Below are 23708 nucleotides of genomic sequence, written 5' to 3' on the forward strand. Positions count from 1 at the left end.
ACCATGCCAGAGGTGCTATGAGCCACAGCCTGTCTGTAACAGCAACCCAAACTCATAAGATGAGGGATTTATGTGTGTGAATGCGCAAGTGCTCATGTACACATACATTGCATTGCATTGCATTCATTCATGCAGGCAGACACACACTCACTCACACACACTCACTCACTCTCTCACACACACTCAGTCACTGACTCACAACAGGAGAGCGTATCTGTGCTCACTGTTTTCAAGGCCAGAGGCACATTCCCGCGGCTCCTACTCTTAATATCCCTGCCAGAGCCTCCTCCCCCCACCACACACACACACACACACACACACACACACACACACACACACACACACACACCGGTACACACACACACACACACACACACCATGTGTGCCGTGGCCTCATGCCTGAGTCTCTGTGAGGCTGTGCTCAGTGAAGGCAAACTTCCCCTCTGACACGGAGTGGCCGTGCTCTCTTCAACTCCTGAACTCCTGCTCCTCCAATCACAGCCAGGCTGCCTGGACCCTCCCTCACAGGCCGCGCCGCACTCCTCCTGCCCGGCAGAGTGGACGAGGCACTCACTCAGGGCTGTGCCGAGGCGTCTGCCGCAAGCATAACCGCACAAAGAGGAGGTCAAAGGTCGTGCTGACCACTCATTCATCGCGTCTGTCTTCCCTCTTCCGCCCTCCTCCTCACTCGAGTGTTGCTTTTCTTTCTATGTTTGTTCATCTTTTCTTCAGCCCCAGCCCCCTCTCTCTCTCTCTTTTCCCTCCCACTTCCTGTGTTATTCTTTGTTGTTTGCTATCTTCTAATATTTATCTTTCTGTCCATTTATCTTCCCTCTTTCTTTTCCCCCCTCCTCTTTCTCCCTGCTGTTCTCTCCGTTGTTATTTCTCACATCTGTGAGCGAGTGATGAGTAGGGAATTGGGAGCGGAAGAAAAAAGAGAGAGGGAGGAAGAGGAGGAGGGGAGAGGGGGGTCGGCCGTGTTTGATGTGGGATGAGCGTTAATCCGGCGGTGCGCGGCCGAGGTGGGAGGACAGGTAGCTGGCCAACCGGGGCCCACCGGCCACATCACAGGCCCCGCTGGAGACGGCCCGGAACCCGGGGTTAATGAAGCGGCGGGGAGCCTCCCCCCGTCCAGATTAGCGGAGGCCCAAAGCCCCGCCCCCGCCCGCCCGCACCACCGCCGTCCTCCTCCACACAAAAGGGCCTTCAGGGTGACCGGCATCCCCCAGGAAATGAGTTTGCAGGGGAGAGGGACGCTTCTGCACCTGTGGGCACTCTTTCTTTTCTTCCTTTAGTCCCCCTTTTGGAACGCCGCCACCTGACACGGAGGGTGGGGAAAAAAACAGTGGCCTCAAGGCAGAAGAAGTACTTTCAGTTTAGTTCATTTCCATTGATGGTGCAGTTTATTCACTCAGTGGCCTCTAGTGAGTCCCACCTTGCTTAGTTGACCTTGTATCCAAAAACAAGACAATGCGCGCACAATGCACATCTCAGTAGTACAGGTGCTGGACCAAAATTAAGTGAAAAGACATGATAAAGGTCCGCACACTGATAGAGGCTCCCAAACGTTTATTTAGCACAATGTTTTGGACCAAGGTGACATTGTACTCATGCAGAATTGCGTGTGTGTGTGTGTGTGTGTGTGTGTGTGTGTGTGTTTTGGCCGCTCCAGCTGGGGAGGACTCTGCGGTGGCAGGGGGCAGTCAGGGCCCCAGCAGCACGCACCCCCAGTGCCCCTGGAAGAGCCTCAACACCTCCAAACTCAACGAGAGCGCGCTGGGGGGATCCTTCACTCGCTGGGATGAGGACGCACTGCCCTGGTGAGGGACCTCTCTCTGGAGTCTTGACACTTTCCTCTCTACACACACACACACACACACACACACAGACACACACACACAGACACACACACACACACACACACACACACACACACACACACACAGACACACACACACAGACACACACACACAGACACACACACACACACACACACACACACACACACACACACACACACACACACTAATGTCCTCTCTGTGTGTTTCAGCTCTCTGGTTCTGGAGGCGGTGGCGAGGCAGAGCACGTGTGAGCTGGAGGTGGACGCCGTGGCCGTAGACGTGCTGAACCGTCTGGAGATCGAGAGTAAGGGCCGCTATTCTCAACCACTGGACACATAGACTTTAGCTTTATGCCACAACTGAAATGTGTTGTACATGCAATGGCAGCATGATCTTATACACCGCAGCCTTCAGATACAGCGCTTGAAAGTGTATGATAATCACAATACACAACTTTACGTGTGTGTGTGTGTGTGTGTGTGTGTGTCTGGTGCGACATTAGCATCTGCACCAGACATACAGTTGGGACAGAGATGTTGCCAGACTCAGTGCTGGTGATAGTCTTGTGGATTGATTGATCCAGTTTGTAAAGGTCATCAGCACGTCCTGTAGGTCAGGCTCCTCTGACTCCCCTGGTGCTCTGCTGGAGAGGGTCTGTGTCTCCCCTTGGCCAGGGCAGAGTAGGGTCAGGCACAGGAGGACAGTAGCACATCAGAGACACTCCTGCCACTCACACGCTCTCTAGGCACAGACCAGCGCAGAGGACTGTCCCCCTCTCATACCCTCTGACATCCCATCTGAGAGGGAAGAGGGCGCTGTGGAGAGAGGGAGGGAGGGAAGGAGGGAGGGAAGGAGGGAGGGAGGGAGGGAGGGAGGGAGATTAGGGAGAGGAGTGGAGACAGACCCAAGAAGTGGCCTGCTTGTGACAACATGACGGTACAAAGGAGTTTGGACCTGATGGAGCAAGCGCCACTCACTCGACTGACCTGGAACAGACGCTTGCTGTTCTCCCCTGCCATTAGATCTCCATGTGTTAACGGTGTCCACACACACCGTGAGAGTGAGAGAGTGCCAAACTATATGCGTTCACTTTCTCTGTTTTTTCATAAGTGCGTCTATAAGAATACACTGAAGTAGCTCTTCTACTTTTCTCTGTATATGATTCTCACATATGTGGCACCTGGGTTGATCTCACTACTGACTGAGTCTATGTTCCATGCTGCTAATGCCATGTACTGTAGGTCATTGATTTGGCTATTCTTGGTGTCTTCTGACTTGCGCATACGCATACACTGGAGTGCCTGGTGCATCTTCTTGTGAATTGCTTCTCCCGTGCACAGCTGAATAAAATCTACATCTTGATTGAACTTCTTCTTCATGACCGAACATCTTGTTTTACCTTGATAAGCTACATTTTTACTGACAAAAGCAGGACATGGATGAAAGATAGGGTGTGTTCTCTTGTTTCGTATTTGCTCTGTGCAGAATGCAGAGACTGCAGACTGCTTGCTTTTGTCACATAAAGCATGCTCTTGTTTGAAGAAAGGAAATTATTTGTTCCCCCTTGAGTTTTTACCACTCTGTTTTCCACACATATTAACCAAGTCTCTTTAAAATGGGAGAAGTGTGACATCTAACTCTCTTGTGCCTACAGTCTTTATTGTTGTCGCTATCATTTTGAACAGAATATGAAAACTTAAGTTTACTGGGTGTAAGGTTGTTGTTTCTTCTGAAGGGTGGGATAAAGGTGACAAGCAAAAGGGTAGCAGCAGTGGAGCTGACTGCTGACAGTTGAACTGATTCTTGCTATCTGGCCTCCCCTCTAGATCAGATAGGGAGGAACCCGGGACTACAGGCCATCTGGGAGGACGAGAAGCAGCGGCGGAGAGAGAAGAACGAGTCTTCCCAAATCGAAACCCCCGATTCCCAGGGTAAGGGCTGCCCGACTATCACATTGTTTGAAGTGGGTCTTTCACTGTGATCGTTAGACGTCTGACTCACAAAGCACAGGAGGCTAATTGTGCGATAAGAGAGAGAAAGAGAAAGAGAAAACACATGCTTGGATCCGCGTGAATGAGTCAGAGTACACCTGTGTGTTGAAAATCATGGGTTTCATTGAGATCTGCTGTCTGAGGTGATCAATCACCTGGCGTCGGTCATCAAAGTCTAACTGCTTCCCCGCTGCCTCTGATGTTGTTCCAGATCGCGGGCTGCTAGATGATGTGGAGAGTGAGAGGATCTTCATGAAGAGACTCAAGGAGATTCTACGTGAAAACTCATTCAATGTGTAAGTGAAAACAAAAGACATTCTCTGACATGTCTTGTTCTCATGGCGAGTGCAACAAATACTGCCCAGCTGTGATGGATTTTTCATCTTCCTTTCCTTTCCGTTTCACTGGGGGAAAAATCTCATAAATTCGGTCCATACATTGTACCTGAAATGTTTGAGCGCTAGCTTTATGTGTGCAGGCTGAAGCAGTCGTGTACTCTCCTGTGACCTTGCTTTTACCCAGCCTCCTTCAGTCATTCTGCCAGTTGTCATTGAGACGGACTATATGGGTGGCCTTCACCCAGGCCTCTGTGTCGTCCCATGCTTTGAGAACGGGTTTAACAAAGACATCGAGGAAAGAAAGCTCTAGAAGTGAGGCAGATCCGCCCTTTTCTCTTGCTCGCACATTCTGGTTCCCATTATGAAAGGGATGGCAGAGATACATTTTCCAAGCAATAGACAAAAGCATACATATCCTGAACTACGAGAATCCCGCAGTCTGTAAATGACAAAGAAGTTATTTTATGTCTAAATTCCCAGGCTTCCACTGCAAATGGTTCAAATTATGTTCATTTTTTTTATAACCATGCAATCATACTGGCAGTTTCTTTTTTTTTTCCATGCTATCGACTGGCACAGATGAAGGATTTGGAAACTTCTCCAGAAGGGCAGAGTGCAGAGGGGCGGGGAGAGGAGGGTCGGGGAGTTGATGATGATGTGTGTGCCTGAACCTCCATCTCTGGCGTGTGGACGGTGGGAGGGCCTCTAAACGTAAACATGTGCTGCCTCCACATACATTAGTGAGACATGATGGCGACCACATAGGTTGAGCTCAGAGGAAAAGACCCAATTGGTGTGTACAGTTTCCCTGTGTACTTTTTCCAGCTTGATGTCTTCCATCAGGCCTTGGTGGGGGTATGGAGCACACGCAGAGAGGAAGAGAGAGGGGGAAACTATTGAGGTCTGGCACGGCTCTGTGTTAGAAGGAGGAGAAAACTGTTTTGTTTTCAATAAAGTACAGTTGGCCAAGAGCTTGTCCTTGCGTCATATCCAGATGGCTTCTATTCATAGTTTGATACTCAGGAATAGGAGAAGGGCTGAGATTTAGCAGATCCATCATGAGTAGAGCGGCATGAGAACATTCTGGGCTCACGTGACGCGAGTTTGTCGGTTTGGCTCTGCGAGCGCTGCATTCCCGAGCTGCCCCGCTTCTCTGGCGCGGCGCGAGTGGCGTCTCCTGCCCTGCGAGGCTCCGGAACAATCCGGGACGGAGACTCCGCGACTTCTCCGAGAGGAAGCGAGGGCGGAGCCTGTGCTGCATTAAGTTAATCACCGCTGGATCTCCCCGCGCCGCCAGCCGTAGCTTCCCCCCCAGAGCCCCTGGAGTCGTTAGCAGAGAGACTAATTAACACGCGAGGAGCCAGCCGAGCACAGACCTCGCTCTCTGGAGTCTCTCCGCACTCCCACCACGGCCTCCAGCTGAGGAAATAAAGCCACTGAATGTGCCTTCAGATCTAGTTCTACTGAAGCTTCTTAATATGAAGCGCTTGAGTGTGGCGATTGTCATTTTCCACACCGTTGTGCCGCACTGTGGAATGGTGACACTATGAACAGATACAATTGGGCATGCATAGTCAGCCGCACAGCCAGTGATTTGTGTCCTTGTTTGTTTGTTTGTTTGTTTGCGTACAATAGAGGGAGGGTTGAAATGAGCGAGTTTGGTAGAGAATCTGGAACTTGTATCCAGGACCATCTGGTATCAAAAGCATCTGGTATCAGCTGGATGTCCGTCAGTCTATATTTAGCGAAAGGATTAACTCACAAACACACAAGGAAGTAGAAGGAAGAGAGGAAGTGCATGGAAAGTGCATGTTAGGTGTGTTGAGGAGAAGGTACTCCGAAGAGTTGGGTCCTCAAGAGCTGCTTGAAGATAAGAGAGGGATGCCCTGGTAGTGTTTGGTAGATCATTTCACCAACGGGGAACAACAAGTGAAAATAATTGTGGACTGTCGAGGGGCGCCAGTGCCAGATGACATTCTTTGGAGGAAGGCAGCGGCCGCGGGGTAACATAAGCCTTGATGAAAGTCTTTAAGGAAGAGGGAGCAGACACAGCCGTCATTTTGTAGGCAAGCATTAGTGTCTGGGTGGCTAACGAGTCCAGAGTGTATCCCAACTCCTGCGGGTGGGGGTCTGTGATTCAGGTGATCTCCAAACCAGTTCCACAGCACCCTGAGACCCCGAGGTGGGTCCCTCATCTAACTGTTCATCTCATCTCTGACCACAGGACCCAGTCTGGGGACAGCGAGGAGGACGAGCCCTTCCCTGGTCTCTCACTACACCCCGATGTCCTGCCCCCACAGGACCTGCACGCTCCTCCCGCTAGCCAGGTGGAGACGCACAGGGACACGGCCACAGGTGAGACCTGCAGCGCTGGTGCTGGAGTTGGGAAAGCAGTTTCCTGTTCTAAGCAATCTGGGCACCGCTCAGTCTTTATTGATCAGGGTTTCCCGATAACGATGGATACATGTACTTATTTGGGTTTTCCACGATTCATCTTAAGATCGTTTGTTTGTTTTTTATGACTGTTTCCCGAACATACTTGTAAAGTGAACCCACGTTCACTGCTCTTAAGATGCTCTTAAGGGGAACTGTCCAAGTTAATTGTTCTGATATATCCTCTGCTGATGTCAGGTGACCGCATGTCACAGCTACTTTACTTTGGCATCTTCATATAAACATCCCCAGCAGGCTATATACTACACAGTGACAGAAATAATATTAATAATTTAAGATGAAATTGTTGCACTGTTTTCATGGTTGTTGCATGATGTATGGACATAGACGTGGGCTACTCAGTACATTTGTCATGCCTGTTCTTTGCTACTTGTGGTTGCCGCACTGTGTGTGCTGCCTCCATAGTGTTTTGCGGTGTCACTGAAGAAGACGTTTGAAGATGAGAAAGAAGTATAGTGATATATACACTTAGATTTTGACACAGCACAGACTAAACCACTCTGCTTTAGCCTCACAGGCCTAATAATAAATAGCTTACACTTAGACAAAGATAATCGAAAACCATTTTGGCAAAGTCTCGTTTCATAACTTAATTGCATTTTTATCCATTTTAAGTTATGAGCATGAATGTATGCTATTTTGCACACTAAATCTGATCTGAAGTAGATACAATGAAGAATTGTAACGTAAATTGGATAATTATATTCTTTGTTGTAATTTCTCTTTATGTCCTGCTGGTGACCTCAATGACAAGTACTTGTTAAGACGCTCTTAGTCATCAACAAACAGATCTACGAGTGTTTTGACGACGTTCTTAAGCAACGATGGTTTCGGGAAACACAGTCCGCAAATCTTAAGATGTTTGCAAGAGGGACTTTACGACCTCCTTAGGCTTACAATGCTTTTTGGAAACCAGGCTCAGGATTTTAATAGCGTTTCATATATTCTTTTTATTAGGCTACTACAGTTTTTGGTGTGAACAAGGATCAAAATGCATAGTAAAATTGGGGAACATAATGTCCACTTTCAGAATAATGTCATAATTATTTTTCTAGAAATAGTTTTATTTTATAGACTAAAACTTTTTAAAGCATGTCTAGAATGATTTATTGCTGTAATTACAGTCATTTTAATTATCAGTTGCCATGACTTTCCCTTTAGATACCAAGAGACCTGGTGGGCGGGAAGCTGACTCGGCCATTGTAGATGAAGAGGCCATTCTCAGTCTACTGGAGAACAGTCAGACCTTTCTTCCCCTCTCACAATCATCCAATCAGTCCGGACTGGGTAAAAAGCTGCACTCCCCTACGGTCATTTAATGGCCACTTAATGGCAGACCACAGTATGATACAATAATACATACCATGATCAACGAAGTATGACAGTCACCAACTGTAGATTATTGGTTGTGTCTTCCAGAGAACAGCCAGGACAGGGCCTTGGATGAACTCCTGGCTGGGTTTGAGGACCCGAGGTTTCAGGCTGATGTGGGCAGGCAGGTCACCAACAGTGGGAGCTGCCCTTACAACAGCGACGAGGAGGAGGCAGGACCGGAGATGGAGAGGGAGGAGGCGGAGCTGAGTATGCTGATGTCACAGAGATGGGATAATGACATTCCTGAGCAGTCATCAAGACAAAGGTTTGATTACTTTTTTACCTCCTCACCTGCTTTTGATGTTGTTTTTATTTTTGCTTCTTCTGACCTGAATAACCTCACCTCAAACCCATTTGTAATTTTCTATTTGGGGCTCTGATTTGCTGATCAGAAACAGATGGTCAGAGGCGTAAAGTTTAAAGGACATTAAAGGCAACTATGTGGTCAAATGTCGGGCGCTTGGTGCAAAAAGGTTCTTTTGTTTCTGAATCAGTCATGGGTGTGTTTTGGGCCTAACATCCTTTAAAACAACCTTTAACAGCAACCAGTGCAACTTCAAACAGCATCGGTATTTTGATAGTCAGCAACGCATTCTGGAATGCAGGAATCTGCTTGCACGTGAGACTATATGGAACAGGGATTCCTCTAAATCTTGCTTTACTAAAGCCTGTTTGTGACAAGCAGAGTATAGCCTACATGCATCCGCACTCATCTATTATTTGAACTCCTGGGCAAAGTGAAACTAACTTCACCGTTGTCTCATAGTCAACGACAAAACAGTTCTACATAGTTAATTACTTTCACTATTGACTGACAAGGGGTTACCATCGAAAACCTAGCCTGAAAAAATCAACACTTACCCCAATAATTTTCGAATGACTGAATAAATATCCTAATTATGCGCCTTTTGCTATAGACCAGGTTTTTCTTGGTCAGTTGCGTAACATTTTTAAAAGTGTATAAGGTAGTGATTTTTGGATCATGCACCAGACCACACCTTCTGCCTCACCCCTGGGCGCAAAGTTTAATAAATATGGAGTGCATGGCGCAAAATCCGCCACTGACTGGGTATAATATAAGAATAAGCTTTGCGCCACTTTGCGCTGCGCTTCTGATTGGCAAAATAGAGCTCTTGGTCTCTCAAATATATTGTGATTAAAAGATAAAAGGGAAACTGTTCTGACCTGAATAACCTCACTTTAAACCCATTTCTAATTTTCTATTCAGTCTCATATATATTGTGATTAAAAAGATAAAAGGGAAAGTATTTAAAGCAGCCAGTACTTTTGTGACTTTTCCTGCACAGACTCAGTCTCAAGGACAAGGGTGAGGGCTCCAGTGAGGACCAGCAGGACTCATCAGAGGAGGAGATGGACTGGAGTGGAAATAACTCCCTCTTCGCTGACCTGTCAATACCCCAGTTGGATGGGGCTGCAGATGAGAACAGTGGTGGGTCTTGTCTTACTTTTCTCTTCAATTTTTTTGTAGTGTTCTAAGCGACACTGGTTTGTCTTTACTGAGAAATGTTTGCTGTTTCTCTCTAGATGCATCACCGAAGGACAAAAGCTCCAGGAATCATTCATCGCTGCCTGCTACCGACCAGATTCTTGCCAAGCGGAATCCCTTCCAGAGTGACGCTGTCCACATGGAGCCCCCATCCTCAGCCAAAATCCTTCTGGACTGCACACATCCTGAGCACAGGCAGGCCCTGGCCCCTGAAAGAGAGGAATCATTAGACAAGCACTTTATCTCGAAAGGCTCCATCAGTCAGGAGAGCAGTGAATGTTCAACTGGATTTAAAGTCAATAAAGAGATACCTTACATTCAGCCAGTGAAACACCCCATCCCCTGCAGCATGGCCAACAGAGCAGAGGTGTCCCCTATTGGTGTGGAAAAAATGGCTGTGCACCCCCTGTACAACTATGAAAGCAGTACTATTGCCCTGAACAAGTCAGACCCAGACAGCCTACCCTTTGGAAATGGAAAAATTACTCAGAGTAGGAAAAAGTACAGCAGTATTAAAAACATGGAAAAGAACCACTTGTCTCTTCTCCAAAACCACAGGAGCTTCTCGTTGTGTTACTCTGAGTTAATGAGCTGCCCCACAACAGCAGACATTGAACTGAGCCAGAAAGATTGTAAGAGTCCTGTGCCAAGGAGTCTGGAGCAGGCATCAAGTCCCATGGAGGAGAGCATGCTCCTGGATCCTCAAGAAGGTGAGATGGGCAGTGATGGGGAGGAGGGCGACGTTGGCGAGTTGAAAATCAGGTATGAGGATTATCAGGAGAACAAGACCGAGCGAACCATTGTGGCACAGCAGGAGGCCCACTATAAGTTTTTCCCAAGTGTCATACTCTCAAACTGCCTCACTAGACCAGCAAAAAAGAATGTAATGAGTAAAACTGGGGATAGTTCTGGAAAACCCAGTCAGCCAGAGCAGAGACGATCCAGGCTAAAGCTCAGCAAAAAGGCCATTCGTGCTGCCACCCAGAGGAAAGCTAATGTTGTGGACAGCCCCACCCCTGATGTCCAACCTCCAAAGGATGACACAGACTTTACAGCAATTACACCTGTTTGTCCAAAGAGTGTAGAAAGTAATGAGGAGATGGAGACTCCAGAGATGGAGACATCAGAACCTAAGACTGAAGGTCATGTACCTGACGAACCAGTGGAGGCTCCCATTGAAGACAGATTAACACCGCTCACTGAGCTACCAGCCAAAGTGGCTTGCACTAAAGTGTCAAGTTTGCCAGGTAGCAAATACACTTTGAGGGCAAAGCGGAAAATGAGCTATGACAGTGAGGATGGAGAGCACTCTAGCGCAATTCTAAAGCAGGCTACCTCAGTACCAGAAAACCTGAAAGACAACTGTGTACTCAGTGGGCAGGAGTTCAAGAATCAAAAGCGGAGAAAGATTTCCAAGAAAGAGCCACCAATCATCATAAAGTACATAATCATCAACAGATTCAAAGGTCAGAAGAACATGCTGGTGAAAATGGCTAAAGTGAACGCAGAAGAGCCGCATGTGACCTTGACACCAGATAAATTGGAACAATATAACAGACTGGCCCCTTTAAAAACCTTCTGGCCCAAGGTGCCAGAGTCAACTGCAGTTAAGTTTCCACCCTGTGAACAAAAGATAAAGAAACCCTCAAAAAAGAAGGCCAAAGTTAACCCCACTACAAAGAAAGCTAACCCTCCTGCCCCTCCAAAAGCCAGAAGTAAGCCAGGTGTCAAAGTTCAGAATGGCAAAAATGCATTACCTATACCCAGCCTGCCAGCTCCTTGGCCTTGTTACAATGACCTCACTGATGACTACTCAACGGAGTATTCAGATGTGATGGTTGAGTTAGGTTATCTGTCTGACAGGGCTCCTAGTCCCACTGACTCAACACCACCACGTTGTTGGTCCCCATCTGACCCCATCATGGAATCCACCTTCAATGATCACTTGATCAATCCATTCAATGATCCCTGTCTAGGCTTCCCATATCAAGACACCACATCAGATTTGCAAGGCCAAGGGTCTCAGCGCAAAAGTCGCACAACCAAGCCCAGGAAGGCAGCTACTGTAAGTCCAAGAAGAAAGACTAAGGCCACCAAGCAGTCAGACCCTCCGCCTGCCAAAGATAATACAAAGCAGGCCAGTACTCAAGGTAATGGAAGGAAACAGAAGAAAGATCTGGAGACGACCCCTTTATGTGGTCAGGATGATTCCTCAAGTAAAAATACTAGAAAGTCCCGTAAAAAGAAACCAGTGAATGAAACAGTAGCCTCCATTGACAGGAACTGTGAAGATGCAAGGTCCGTAAATCAGGAGGGCACTCTGCCTGCTTCTGAATCCTCATCAGTTGAGGGCTCTTCCCTACAGACGTCAGCAGCGATGTTGGGTGATAATAGTTCAGTTGTTGTCAAAGACACAAGAACTCAGACTGTGACAACTTTTATTGAGCCAAAGATTGAGAAGAGTGAAATTAACATCAGTGAGCCATACCAAAGTGTAGCACTTAATCTCAAAACACAGGTGGACGATGAGACCAGTACACCAGCTGCTCAGTCAGAGAAATGCAGCCAGAGTTCCTCTATTCAGTTTGAAAGTGAGAGATTTCAAAGGAGCCAGTCCTCTCCAGCCTCTGGAAGTATTGGATATCCTTGCTCTGTCATAACATACAGTAGATCTGTGTCACAGACTTCAAACCCCAAGTCTGAGTCAGTGCCCAGTCCACCAAATCCCTATGAATTCAAAAGTGAACCATCTGACCTTGAGGAGGGCGCAGACAGTTCACAGGTGCCAGAGATTGCTCTAAAGGCTGCAGCTAAGGCAAGAAGGCGTACTTCAAGGAAGAAGGAGAAGAGTGAAGAAGCTAACACTCCGTCTGAAACTTTTCAGAATAAATCCAACCCTGCGGTGCCAACAAGTGGTCATGAATCGTTACCCAAAGATGAAAAACCCCATACAGGCCCAAGAAATGGAGAGATCCCTCTGACAACTGAAATGCCTTCAGGGCTTGCTGTTTTGAAGGAGCTTCTACAGAAAAGACAGAGATTGGGACAGAGCCAAGAAGCTCAAGCTGCCTCACAGACTCCAAACACCACTGCATCAACTGATACTGCCACAAATTCTGAGAACAAGTCATCAAAAGCGAAGAGGGCCCCATCCACCACTGTGCGAAAGCCAAGGGCACCAAGAAACCAAACTCCAAAGGAGAAAAAACCAAGGAGCAGGAAAAATCAAAACTGCAAGCAGGAAAACATTAAGATTGAGCCCCCTTTATCCGATGGTAGCCCAACTTTCCCAACAGACCATGGTTTCGACAGCTGCTATTCAATAGAGGACAGTTTATCACCAGAACTCCCTCATAACTACAACTTTGACATAAATGCCATTAGCCAAACAGACTTTTCCAGTCTCTACTCAGGCAGTCAGTTTGTGGTTGCTGACAAGATTCTGCCACAAAAGTTCCTGAGTGATTTCAACCAGGAAGCAATCTCTGCTCTAAACATGGGATTGAAAAGCATTGAGGAAAGGACACTGTCTGGAGAAGATCCCAAGCCTGCGCCAGAATGGCTGAGGTCAGGTCCTACTAGCCCCGACCTCTTTGACAAGACATCAGGAGAAAATGGAGAAATCATCTCTGGCAATTTATCTCTGTCTCTGCTTGAGCCTGATAGGAGGGGAAAAGACTGGGCATCATTGGGGAAGCATCACAGTCTTAGTCATTTCCAAGACTTTCACTGTGAAAAAAGAGACTTCCTCTTTGCTCTGGACTCTTTCCTGCCTTTAACCTCAGCTTCGTTTGCAGAAAGTGGTGCTTCCCCAGTGGGTGACCTGGATGGGAATGACGCCATGTCCACGACCACACCCAGCAGCTCTCCACGTTCTGTTAGTTCACTTTCACAGGTGAGGGCTTGCAGCCAGTCCCTTAAGGGTGCTGGAGGAGCCCACATCCTCAAACCTCTCATGTCACCCCCAAGCCGAGAGGAAATCGTCAGCACCCTCCTCAGTCTAGACCTTTCGGAGGCTACCTACCAGGAGCCATTTTGCAGTGATCCATCAGATGCTCCTCTAAGACCCAGGTGAGACAATCAATTACTTTTTGTTTTATTTTTACATTTCCTGCCTTTTAGTTGTACATGTTTATCAAGTTAATAACTTCATAAATGCCTGTTTTATGGGTGCTCAAATGCTTTCCTTCTTTTTTGCTCTGTAGGGAAATCGGTGGACGCAAACTGACAATTGAGACCAGACTAGCAAATGAGCTGAATGAGTTTAACGGGGATTTGTCAGTCGAGGGTCTTCAGTTCTGGAAGGCTGCTTTCTCTGCAATGACCAAACCAGGTTCCTCATCAACATATGGAACTGAGACATCAGAGGCAACCAAGGACCAGAAAGAACTCAGTCCATCCTCTGGTGATCAGAAAGTCATCCTGCTGCCCTGCAGAAGTGCTCCAAGCCGAGAGCGAGTACAGATATGGCTGCAGGCAAAGAAACAGTTTGAACAGCTTCAAAGACAAAGGAGAGCCACTGTTGCTCAAGAGATAACAGAGTTGACAAGGGAAAGAAATCATCAAATGGTTGAAAGTGTGCCTAGTTGTGGAGCTAATTCTGAAAAAGACCAAATCAGGATTGAGAGGAGCTCCCCGTTGCGGGTTATCAGGAAAAGAGGTTTAAATCTGTCCATCCGTAAAAGCCAGCATCATGCAGCAGAGCCTGGGAGCCCCCCCAAGGAGGTGAAATCAGAGAGGGACACGTACTCAAAGGACGAGGATGACGAGCATTATGACTATTCTGAACAATCCATATCCCCTGACTCTCCTGTGTTGCCACCATGGCAACGCACAGTTCTACCAAGCTCTACACCAAGAAATGATGACGCAGAGCAAAGGGAAATCAAACAAGCATTGTCATCTCCCAGTCCTGGTGACCTTCATGATGAAGATGGCATCTCCTCTGAAAACAGGCCCCAGAAAGAGTTTCTCTCTCCTTCTCCATTACGGATCAAGTCGATGGACGAGGACAGTGCCAGTCCTTACCTGCTGCACAGTACACCAGTTACCAGCAGAAGAAGAAGCAAAGCTGAGCCAACATCCACGTGTACCAGCAGTCCACCCTTGACTGAAGGTAAGTTAGCCATATTGAACCTCTGTTCCTCATATTTCTCATTTATGACGACTTCTCAGGACTTTGTGATTTTGAATTACCTCATACATAGAACGCACTACTTCTATCAAGTATTTTTTTTCCTTTTTTACCTCTTCATCCTGGTGTGAAATTCAGGCACACTGTAACTGTTAATCTGTCACGGGAATTTAAATGCAAAGGCAACTCCCAAAGGCAGTTTTACACCCATAACATGCCCAACTGTTCTTTATTTCTGTGTAGAAATGGAGCCCCGCTCTCAGAGACTACAGCAGAGGAGAGGAAGCCATACAGATGCATTGAGGAGAGTACTCCTGACCACTCAGATGAAGGTCAGACTGAAGGCTCTGATTATTTTTTTTGTGCAAAGATTGATTGTTTAAGGTCATGAGTCATGTTTGCTCACTCAGTAGACTGGTATGTCAAATCTTCACTGCAAATATGCACAGGATTAATCACAAGTCTGGATGTATTGGTTCTTTTCAATTGTTCAGATATCTAAACATAGCTTTGGCTTTCCTTCTCTCCACTCCACAGAATCAGTTCACCGCAATGAATGTTGTAAAGAAAGACAACTCTCAAATTGAGGGACCATCCATCTGCAACTCTTATGGCTTCAAGGTCAGCATGCAGAATCTGCAGGAGGCCAAAGCGCTCCATGAGGTAAGCCAAGCCCCAACCTCAATATCGAGTAATACAGGGATGTTGGAATTGGATAAGTCAGCAGCACTTCCAGAAAGACTTTGATGTTCTATTGTATATTTTCAATCCATCTGATGGTGTCTCTTGGTTGTGTTAGATTCAGATTAAGGTTGTGGCAGTTACTCAGTCGGGAGATCTGACAGTTGGCTTTATTTCCCTTTATTGTGCAGGTGCAGTATATGACCTTGATGTGTATGGAACTCCATGCACGGACGCGCCGGGACCTGGAGCCAGACCCCGAGTTCGACCCCATTTGTGCCTTATTCTACAGCTTCAGCTCAGACGCCCCCCTGCCTGAGTCGGACAACATGCAGGTGACCGGTGCCATCGTGGTGGACAAAGACTGCCACTCCCGGGAGCAAGGTGCGACCGCAGAAGAGTTTTCTTCGCTTTGAAGTTTATCATACACATACATTGTCTCTGTCACTGAGCAGGGGATTGGCATAATATTAACATGGTTGTCTTCTTGTCTACAGGTTCAAGAAGTACAGCACCTCTCCTGGTTCGATCAGGTGTTTCAGGATTGCATGTCACTTACGCCTCAGACGAGAAGGAGCTCTTTCAGGAAGTCACCAGTATCATTCGGAAGTATGGGCTTCAAATGACTGATCCATTCACAGTGTGACAGTTCAATGTGTTGTATTTTCTTGCTTGTATCTTCTTTTTTTCTTGCTTTGACTCTGTAAAGCAACCATGAGTTGAAAAAAGAGCTATACATATAAAAAAAATAGCAATACTAGTAGTAGTAGATTATTATGTGGAGGGGTGTTCTTTTTACTTCCCTGTCATTTAAGATATTACCAAACTGTTCTGTCTAGCAAACCTCATATGTGGCTAATGGATCCCCCCAATAAACTTGAGCTCCTCTTTTGGCAGATATGACCCAGACATCCTACTCGGCTACGAGGTGCAGATGCATTCCTGGGGCTACCTCCTCCAGCGGGCGTCGACACTGGGGGTGGACCTGTGCCAGCAGCTCTCGCGAGTGCCAGGTAAGGTGACACTCCGCCAGGCAGGGCGGTCAGACTGACGCTCCCGGGCTGCTGTTTTACACAAGCTGAAACATGGGTAGAGGATGAGCACTGGTGTGGACAGTAAATTGATCACTTCCTCTCCTAAATCTAATCAGCAGTGACTCCTGCATCTAAGAGCGGGGGATTTTTGGAGTATCCCATTTTTATCAAATCACGTTTGGTGTTCGCCAGCCAAACACTTGGCATTTACTGTCAGGGCACGCGCCTGTGGTATTCCAGCCAAAGTGCAGTTGGCAGTATCCTTTGTGAAAGCCATTTGAGTGCAGCAGAGCTGGAGCCCTTGGGAAGATGCCTGTGTTTTTTCCCAGTGTTTTCTCTATCTCTTTCTCCCAAGGCCAGAACTGTGAATTCCCCTTAACAGAATCTGTCATGCTGTCACCAGTCCCAGGGCATTAAGCATTCTTGAGAGACAAACCCCTTTGGTGAGATGTGATGTGCCTGTGCTTTGATAAGGTAGTCCTATTCTAATGGATTTATGATAATTCTCCATCCTCAGATGATGCAAAGGAGAACCGCTTCACAGCAGAGAAGGACGAGTATGGTGCCGACACCATGACGGAGATCCACATTGTTGGGCGCATTGTCCTCAACCTCTGGAGGGTGATGAAAACTGAGGTAAAATCAATGAAAAGCCATCTTGGACTTGCCACGTCTCAGAGCTCATGTCACACCTTTGTTCATTGGTTATTCTTAGGACAATTCAGAGGTGACACTTTTGCTTTGTCTCTTTCTTTTGTCAGGCGGCACTGACTAGCTTCAGCTTTGAGAACGTGGCCTTTCATATTCTGCACCAGCGCTTTCCCTTTTTCAACCATCGGACCCTCTCTGACTGGTTTGACCACACCACTGACCTCTACAGGTAGGTCGGCCACTTTGACCTACATGTAGGTGCAGCAATGACATACTATACAGACCGTCTCATCTATTTCCCCTATATTTGTAGTAGTGTGTTGTAAGCTAAACACTGGACTCCTAATGTATTGTTTTACCCAGGAAACTGTTACACTTTACTAATCAATTGAATAATTAGCTCTTTCAGTTTCTGATCACAAGCATGGTTTCTGCTTTAGAATAAAAGCTCATCACACATCACACTATGCATCTATTTCACTAAGATATGGTGTGCTGTGTGCCAAGTGGAAGTGAAGGCAGCTGTGTAAGGCTGTGTATGTGGTTGCAGATGGAAGGTGGTGGACCACTATGTGAGCCGTGTGTGCGGCTGCATGCAGCTTCTGCAGCAGCAGGACATCATCGGCAGGACCAGTGAGCTCGCGCGAGTCTTCGGCATCCAGTTCTACCACGTGCTGACCAGAGGCTCACAGGTCAGTGCTGTCCACTCACTACTCCAAGCTCTGGCTGTGTGACTGGGCCACTCTGAGTGTACTGCAGCCATGTCGGAACTTGATCCAGCCGTGACAGGAACATAAGGCATGAATATTGGATTACCACACCGCAGGATCATGGGATTTCTCACGACTGTAAAATGATCAAACTGCTTCCCATGGGTGTCAAGTTGCCAAACTCGTATCTCAACCACTTTCAATTGTTTGACAACGCATGTTTAGATGTACGTTGATGCTCAGTCTTTGTTCAAATGAAATGTTGAACCTGATGAATGGATCCCTATCTGATGATACAGAGTGTAGAGAGTGCAGTTTCAAACATATGCCCCATGGCCTCTTTGAGCCAGACTCCGTAGTATTGGTGTCACTCTAGACCTTTGACATGGAGGGCCTGTGTTGTGTGTGTGTGTGCTGTGTGCAGTATCGCGTGGAGTCCATGATGCTGCGGCTGGCCAAGCCCATGAACTACATCCCCGTGACGCCCAGCACGCAGCAGAGGGCCCAGCAGAGGGCGCCGCAGTGCATCCCGCTGGTCATGGAGCCCGAGTCGCGCTTCTACAGCAACTCGGTGGTGGTGCTGGACTTCCAGTCCCTCTACCCCTCCATCGTCATCGCCTACAACTACTGCTACTCCACCTGCCTCGGACACGTGGAGAGCCTGGGGACGTAAGTGCAGGGAGCGCTGCTATTTCATTCATGATCTGACTCCTGATGGGTGGTGTAATGCTCACTTATGATTGACTTCCCTGACTATTCCATTGTTACTGTAGGGAGCAACTGTATTACTTTGTTACTAAGTAGAATGTCATAAGACGAATCTGGTTTGATTTTTGGGTTTTATAATGGTTCTTTAGCGTTAGCTATACAAGCAGGCATGTGTGTATATAGATCATACTGTATTTTAAAGTCTCTCTTTCTGAATTTGTGGCAGACATGATGAAGTCAAGTTCGGCTGCACTTCTCTTCGTGTTCCACCCGATCTGCTCTATGAGCTCCGCAACGACATCACAGTCTCTCCCAATGGCGTTGCTTTTGTAAAGGTATGGCCATCTCTTTTTCACACCCTCAGATCGCTGTGATCACACCTGGGTGATTGCTTTATAACTGCCCACCCCACCGTTTGAGTCTCTGTAAATTGTGTGTGTGTGTGTCTGTGTGTGTGTGTGTGTGTGTGTGTGTGTGTGTCTGTGTGTCTGTGTGTCTGTTTAGCCCTCCGTGCGTAAGGGTGTGTTGCCCGGCATGCTGGAGGAGATCCTGAAGACGCGGATCATGGTCAAGCAGTCCATGAAGGCCAACAAAGGCGACCGCGCCCTCACGCGCCTGCTGCACGCCCGCCAGCTGGGCCTCAAGCTCATCGCCAACGTCACCTTCGGCTACACGGCCGCCAGCTTCTCGGGCAGGATGCCCAGCGTTGAGGTGAGCGCCGCTCTTGTGCCCTTTCCACTTCTGCCGCCAAGGGCAACACGTCCACTAGCGTGCCATCATGCATACAACAACGCGTCCCTCGGTGGAACTGCGTGACCTTAATGTATAGACAAGCGAAGAAGCGCTCGGTAACCGTGACGTCCCAAGTGTCTAATTACCCTTTTAGCGTAAGCCCCGTGCCCTTTGTTTGCATTGCTCGAGGCCATTGGCATTCATGAGTTCCATGCTTTGGCTGTAGGTGGGCGACAGTATCGTCCATAAAGCCCGAGAGACCTTGGAGAGGGCAATCAAGCTCGTCAATGACACTAAGAAGTGGGGAGCGCGAGTCGTTTACGGAGATACAGACAGGTAAGAGAGGAGAGAGTGAGAAACAAAGAGTATTTTATTCTATTACATTTATAGCATTAAATCAAATCAAATTGAGTTAAATCAAACGGAGGGATTTTCATTCTTTTCATTCTCCGTTCTTTGTCTCCCCTCAGCATGTTTGTGCTCCTGAAGGGAGCCACCAAAGAGCAGGCGTTCAAAATTGGCAATGAGATTGCAGACGCAGTGACTGCCACCAACCCAAAACCAGTCAAGCTCAAATTTGAGAAGGTATGTTGCTGTGTGCATACATTGTTGTTGTTGTTGGCAGACAGTGACACATGCTTTGGCATATCTTTATAGATTTAACATTACTATTTCTGTGTGTGTGTGTGTGTGTGTGTGTGTGTTTGTGTGTGTGCGTGCGCCGCCACAGGTTTACCTCCCCTGCGTTCTCCAGACTAAGAAGCGCTACGTGGGCTACATGTATGAGAGTCTGGACCAGAAGGACCCCGTGCTCGACGCCAAGGGAATCGAGACGGTTCGCCGAGACGGCTGCCCGGCTGTTGCCAAGGTAACCGCCTCTCCAGCACGCCAGGGCCGCTCTCCACCTTTTATGGTGGCGGCGCGATCACAGCGGCACTTAGAGCGGGAGCTTAAGCCTCAGAGCCACGGCACTCAGCGTCTGAAATGGGAGCAAAATAATAGCAAATATGGCAGTGAGGCAAGCCACCATGTCTGGCTGAGATGAATTCAGCTAGGCTGTGTGTGTGTGTGTGTGTGTGTGTGTGTCTGTGTGTCTGTGTGTGTCTGTGTGTGTGTGTCTGTGTGTGTGTGTGTGTGTGTGTGTGTGCATGGTCCCTGTGAGTCCCACAGTGGGTGGGTTGGTTGTGTGGACAGACTGAATGATGTTTTAATCAGCAGATGCACAGTGCAGGCTTGAGGTTTGCCCACATACCGTATCCCCCCTTCCACACAGATCCTGGAGCGCTCCATCAAGCTGCTGTTTGAGACGCGCGACATCAGCCAGGTGAAGCAGTACGTCCAGCGGCAGTGCGTGAAGATCCTGGAGGCCAAGGCCAGCATGCAGGACCTCACCTTCGCCAAGGAGTACCGCGGCAGCAGCTCCTACAGACCTGGGGCCTGTGTACCAGCGCTGGAGCTCACCAGGTGAAGAAGGCATCTGTGTGTGTGTGTGTGTGTGTGGTGTGTGTGCGTGCGTGCTTGCATGTGAGTGTAAGAGAGAAAATCCTTTACTGTTCTTTGTGTGGTTTGCTAAATGCTGCCTGGTGCCATCATAAAACCAATGAATGGGCACTAAATGAAACCAGAATGCAGTAGCTATGCACAGTGGCGGTTTGCTCCCAGTGGAAACAGTACAGGCACAAGTTAAGGCTGAGGGGGGGGGGGGGGGGGGAGTAGAGTAGTCTGGGAAAAGCCAATGCTGGACACGTTGGCAAAGGTGAGGGCACTCAAGGGTCATCACATGCTGGAAAATTGTACAGAGACTCTCAAAAGCCACAGACACACACACACACACACACACACACACACACACACACACACACACACACACACACACACAAGTGGTCAGTGTGCCTGAAGAGAAATTGATTCTTTTAACATAAAAGCGTTTGCTATTCTGCTAGCATGTATACTGTTTGTTTGTTTGTGTGTGTGTGTGTGTGTGTGTGTGTGTTTGTATGGGTGTGAGAGACAGAGATGGAGTCCCTCCTTTAGACGTGGAGTGTATGAATCCACTTACTACACAATATCTATTGTCTGCTCATGCTATTGCCAGCCTCAGTCTACTGTACCTGAGTCTGTTGCCTAGCAACCTGGCCATTAATGGGTGGAAAAATTAAATTTCCGAATCTCAGTGAAAAGAAAAGCTTTCACAGAGTTATGAAGAAGCCAGAATAGAATCTGTACATTTTGGTCATTTTACAGCACAAAAAGGAATCCTTCATTATTATAGTGTTACTAAAATGAAATTATATTTGGACTTGCGTTAATTAGGAGTTAATTAGGAGTTAATTATGCTAGTCAGCAGATATTAGCACTGTTATAATTCTCTGTGTGTATTGTAAGTAACTGCATTGTTAGTGGTGACTTTGTTTAAGGCCTTAAGAGTAAATGGCTTGCCTGAGCGTGCTCTTCAAGGTCTGCTGGACAAGCCATAACATGTCCCGCTCTCTGGCGCCCCCCACAGGCGGATGATGGCACATGACCGGCGGCTGGAGCCGCGGGTGGGTGAGCGGGTGCCCTACGTGATCGTGTACGGCTCGCCCGGCGTGCCCCTCATCCAGCTGGTGCGGCGCCCCCTGGAGGTGCTGCAGGACCCCGGCCTCCGCCTCAACGCCACCTACTACATCAGCAAGCAGATCCTGCCGCCGCTGGCGCGCATCTTCACCCTCATCGGCGTGGACGTCTTCGGCTGGTACCAGGAGCTGCCTAGGGTGAGCGGGCGAGGGAGGGAGGCGAGGGAGGGAGGGAGGGAGGGGGTGGGGTGGTTAAATTGGCAGGGCTGGGCAAGTAGGCAGCGCAGTGCCTCCAACTCCTCTACCCTCTCTACTCTCTGCTGCTCGCATTCTGCGGTCGCTCTGTGTTTTGTGGTCATTGTGATGACAAACATATGGAGAGACTTGAAGTGCATAACACAGCCATTTGGAGTGGAGCTGAAGGGGAAATTCTGCTGTTCATCAGAGGGCCAATGATGATGAGTGTTACATCAAAAGGATATTTTGATGCAAAAAAAAAATCAGTAAAAGATGTGCGTTAAATGTCTGTAATAGGCTGCCACTGCACCCATCTATATTTGATGAATACTGGACAAAAAAATAGAATACTAATGTAATATAGTTTAACATCTGGCAGCCTTTGGATTAATGAATAGCTCCTCCTGCAAATTAATGTTGTGTGTGGCGTGTTACCATGATGGTCATTTGCCTTCAGCTGAGCACATGACTGTGACGCGTTGTGTTGGCCGTCAGCAGGGTTAACTAGAGCCACTGCTTAGGGATTATTGACCATAACATTGCTCAACTGATCCATGTTCATTTTATTTTCACTTGTTTTTTTTTATGCCCCATGGAAGCATATTGATTTTTATAGCAACTTCTCTTCATAAACCAAGCTACTGACAAATTAATTACATTTTAAATGAAGCATTTTAGTGGTTGAGACCTACTGTTGCAGACTGCGGACAGTAAACATGACCTATTTGTGTTTGATTGGAGGTCTAGGCCAGAAGTCCTCCCCTGTTGCTAGAGTACTGTGTAGTACATGTTTGACTCCTGTTTCACAGCCTATTTTAGACGTGTCCGTTTTGAGGTTCAAGCGCCATCTGGTGGTTGATTTCATGTAGATTCTAGAGTTGTAAGGCCTGCCTCCTACAGTATGTTTTCAATTGTTATTTGTCCTCGAATGAAATATACATTCTTACAAATACACAGTGAAAAATACAGCCTTACTTATGAATGTTTTTTAGATTTCATCTGAGAAAGTTTACCATTATTTTTTTTTATCATGTTGTCACCTTTCTAAAATAATGACACAACTCATTGTTTGACAAAAAGGATTTTCTTCCCTAAATCATCATTCCATTTTTGGTGAACTTTTTTTGTGTTTTCTGAAAAGTTACTGTACATATGCCATTATTTTAGGAAGGTGACCATTTTCAACCCTCAAGACGGTTTATTGTGCCATTGAAGCAAGTTCCAGATCTTAGAACCTTAGAACCTTAATGTGTGTGTGTGTGTGTGTGTGTGTGTGTGTGTGTGTGTTTGTGTACCCAGGTTCAGAAGGCCTGGTGCTCTGCCTCGGCAGGGGGTGCTGGCCGAGAGGAGTCGGGCCGGAAGGGCACCATCTCCCAGTACTTCACCACGCTGCACTGCCCGGTGTGTGACGAGCTGACCCAGCTGGGCGTGTGCGAGCGCTGCCGCGCCGAGCCGCAGCGCGTGGCCGTCACCCTGCACCAGGAGCTGCGCCTGTGGGAGAGCCAGCAGGACCAGCTGCTCAAGGTGAGACGCCCACCGGACGCCCACCCGCTGAGTCCAGACGCCCGCTGGGTCTTTTGGGTTTAGAAAGTCCACATCTTGTACTATCTCACAAGCTGCAGTAGGTTGGGTGTAAGGTGTTGTGCATCACAAGACTGCACTGGCTACCAATAGGAGGATCTGAAAAAGCGATGTCATGTTTTTTTATGATTTGATATGTAACCAAACCTCTTGACGGCAGTACACACTCACACACACACA

The 23708-nt window shown here is 47.7% G+C and overlaps 1 protein-coding gene across 1 annotated transcript in view; it reads left to right on the forward strand.

The window, feature by feature from the left end:
• rev3l (REV3 like, DNA directed polymerase zeta catalytic subunit) overlaps positions 1–23708 on the forward strand; it is a 45495-nt gene that overhangs the window by 19549 nt on the left and 2238 nt on the right. The window contains exons 5-31 of the mRNA XM_062550542.1: positions 1673–1820; positions 2051–2145; positions 3668–3772; positions 4044–4128; positions 6395–6525; positions 7786–7911; positions 8044–8263; positions 9306–9448; positions 9544–13576; positions 13711–14621; positions 14883–14971; positions 15177–15302; positions 15512–15704; positions 15818–15929; positions 16218–16333; positions 16872–16990; positions 17116–17234; positions 17556–17697; positions 18140–18384; positions 18650–18758; positions 18928–19134; positions 19382–19491; positions 19626–19740; positions 19886–20023; positions 20429–20619; positions 21662–21908; positions 23247–23471. Of these exons, the coding sequence (XP_062406526.1) occupies positions 1673–1820; positions 2051–2145; positions 3668–3772; positions 4044–4128; positions 6395–6525; positions 7786–7911; positions 8044–8263; positions 9306–9448; positions 9544–13576; positions 13711–14621; positions 14883–14971; positions 15177–15302; positions 15512–15704; positions 15818–15929; positions 16218–16333; positions 16872–16990; positions 17116–17234; positions 17556–17697; positions 18140–18384; positions 18650–18758; positions 18928–19134; positions 19382–19491; positions 19626–19740; positions 19886–20023; positions 20429–20619; positions 21662–21908; positions 23247–23471 (8600 nt within the window). The remainder of the gene's footprint in view (positions 1–1672; positions 1821–2050; positions 2146–3667; positions 3773–4043; positions 4129–6394; positions 6526–7785; positions 7912–8043; positions 8264–9305; positions 9449–9543; positions 13577–13710; positions 14622–14882; positions 14972–15176; positions 15303–15511; positions 15705–15817; positions 15930–16217; positions 16334–16871; positions 16991–17115; positions 17235–17555; positions 17698–18139; positions 18385–18649; positions 18759–18927; positions 19135–19381; positions 19492–19625; positions 19741–19885; positions 20024–20428; positions 20620–21661; positions 21909–23246; positions 23472–23708) is intronic.

The sequence above is a fragment of the Sardina pilchardus genome, chromosome 12, assembly GCF_963854185.1.
Source record: "Sardina pilchardus chromosome 12, fSarPil1.1, whole genome shotgun sequence".
NCBI lineage: Eukaryota > Metazoa > Chordata > Actinopteri > Clupeiformes > Clupeidae > Sardina > Sardina pilchardus.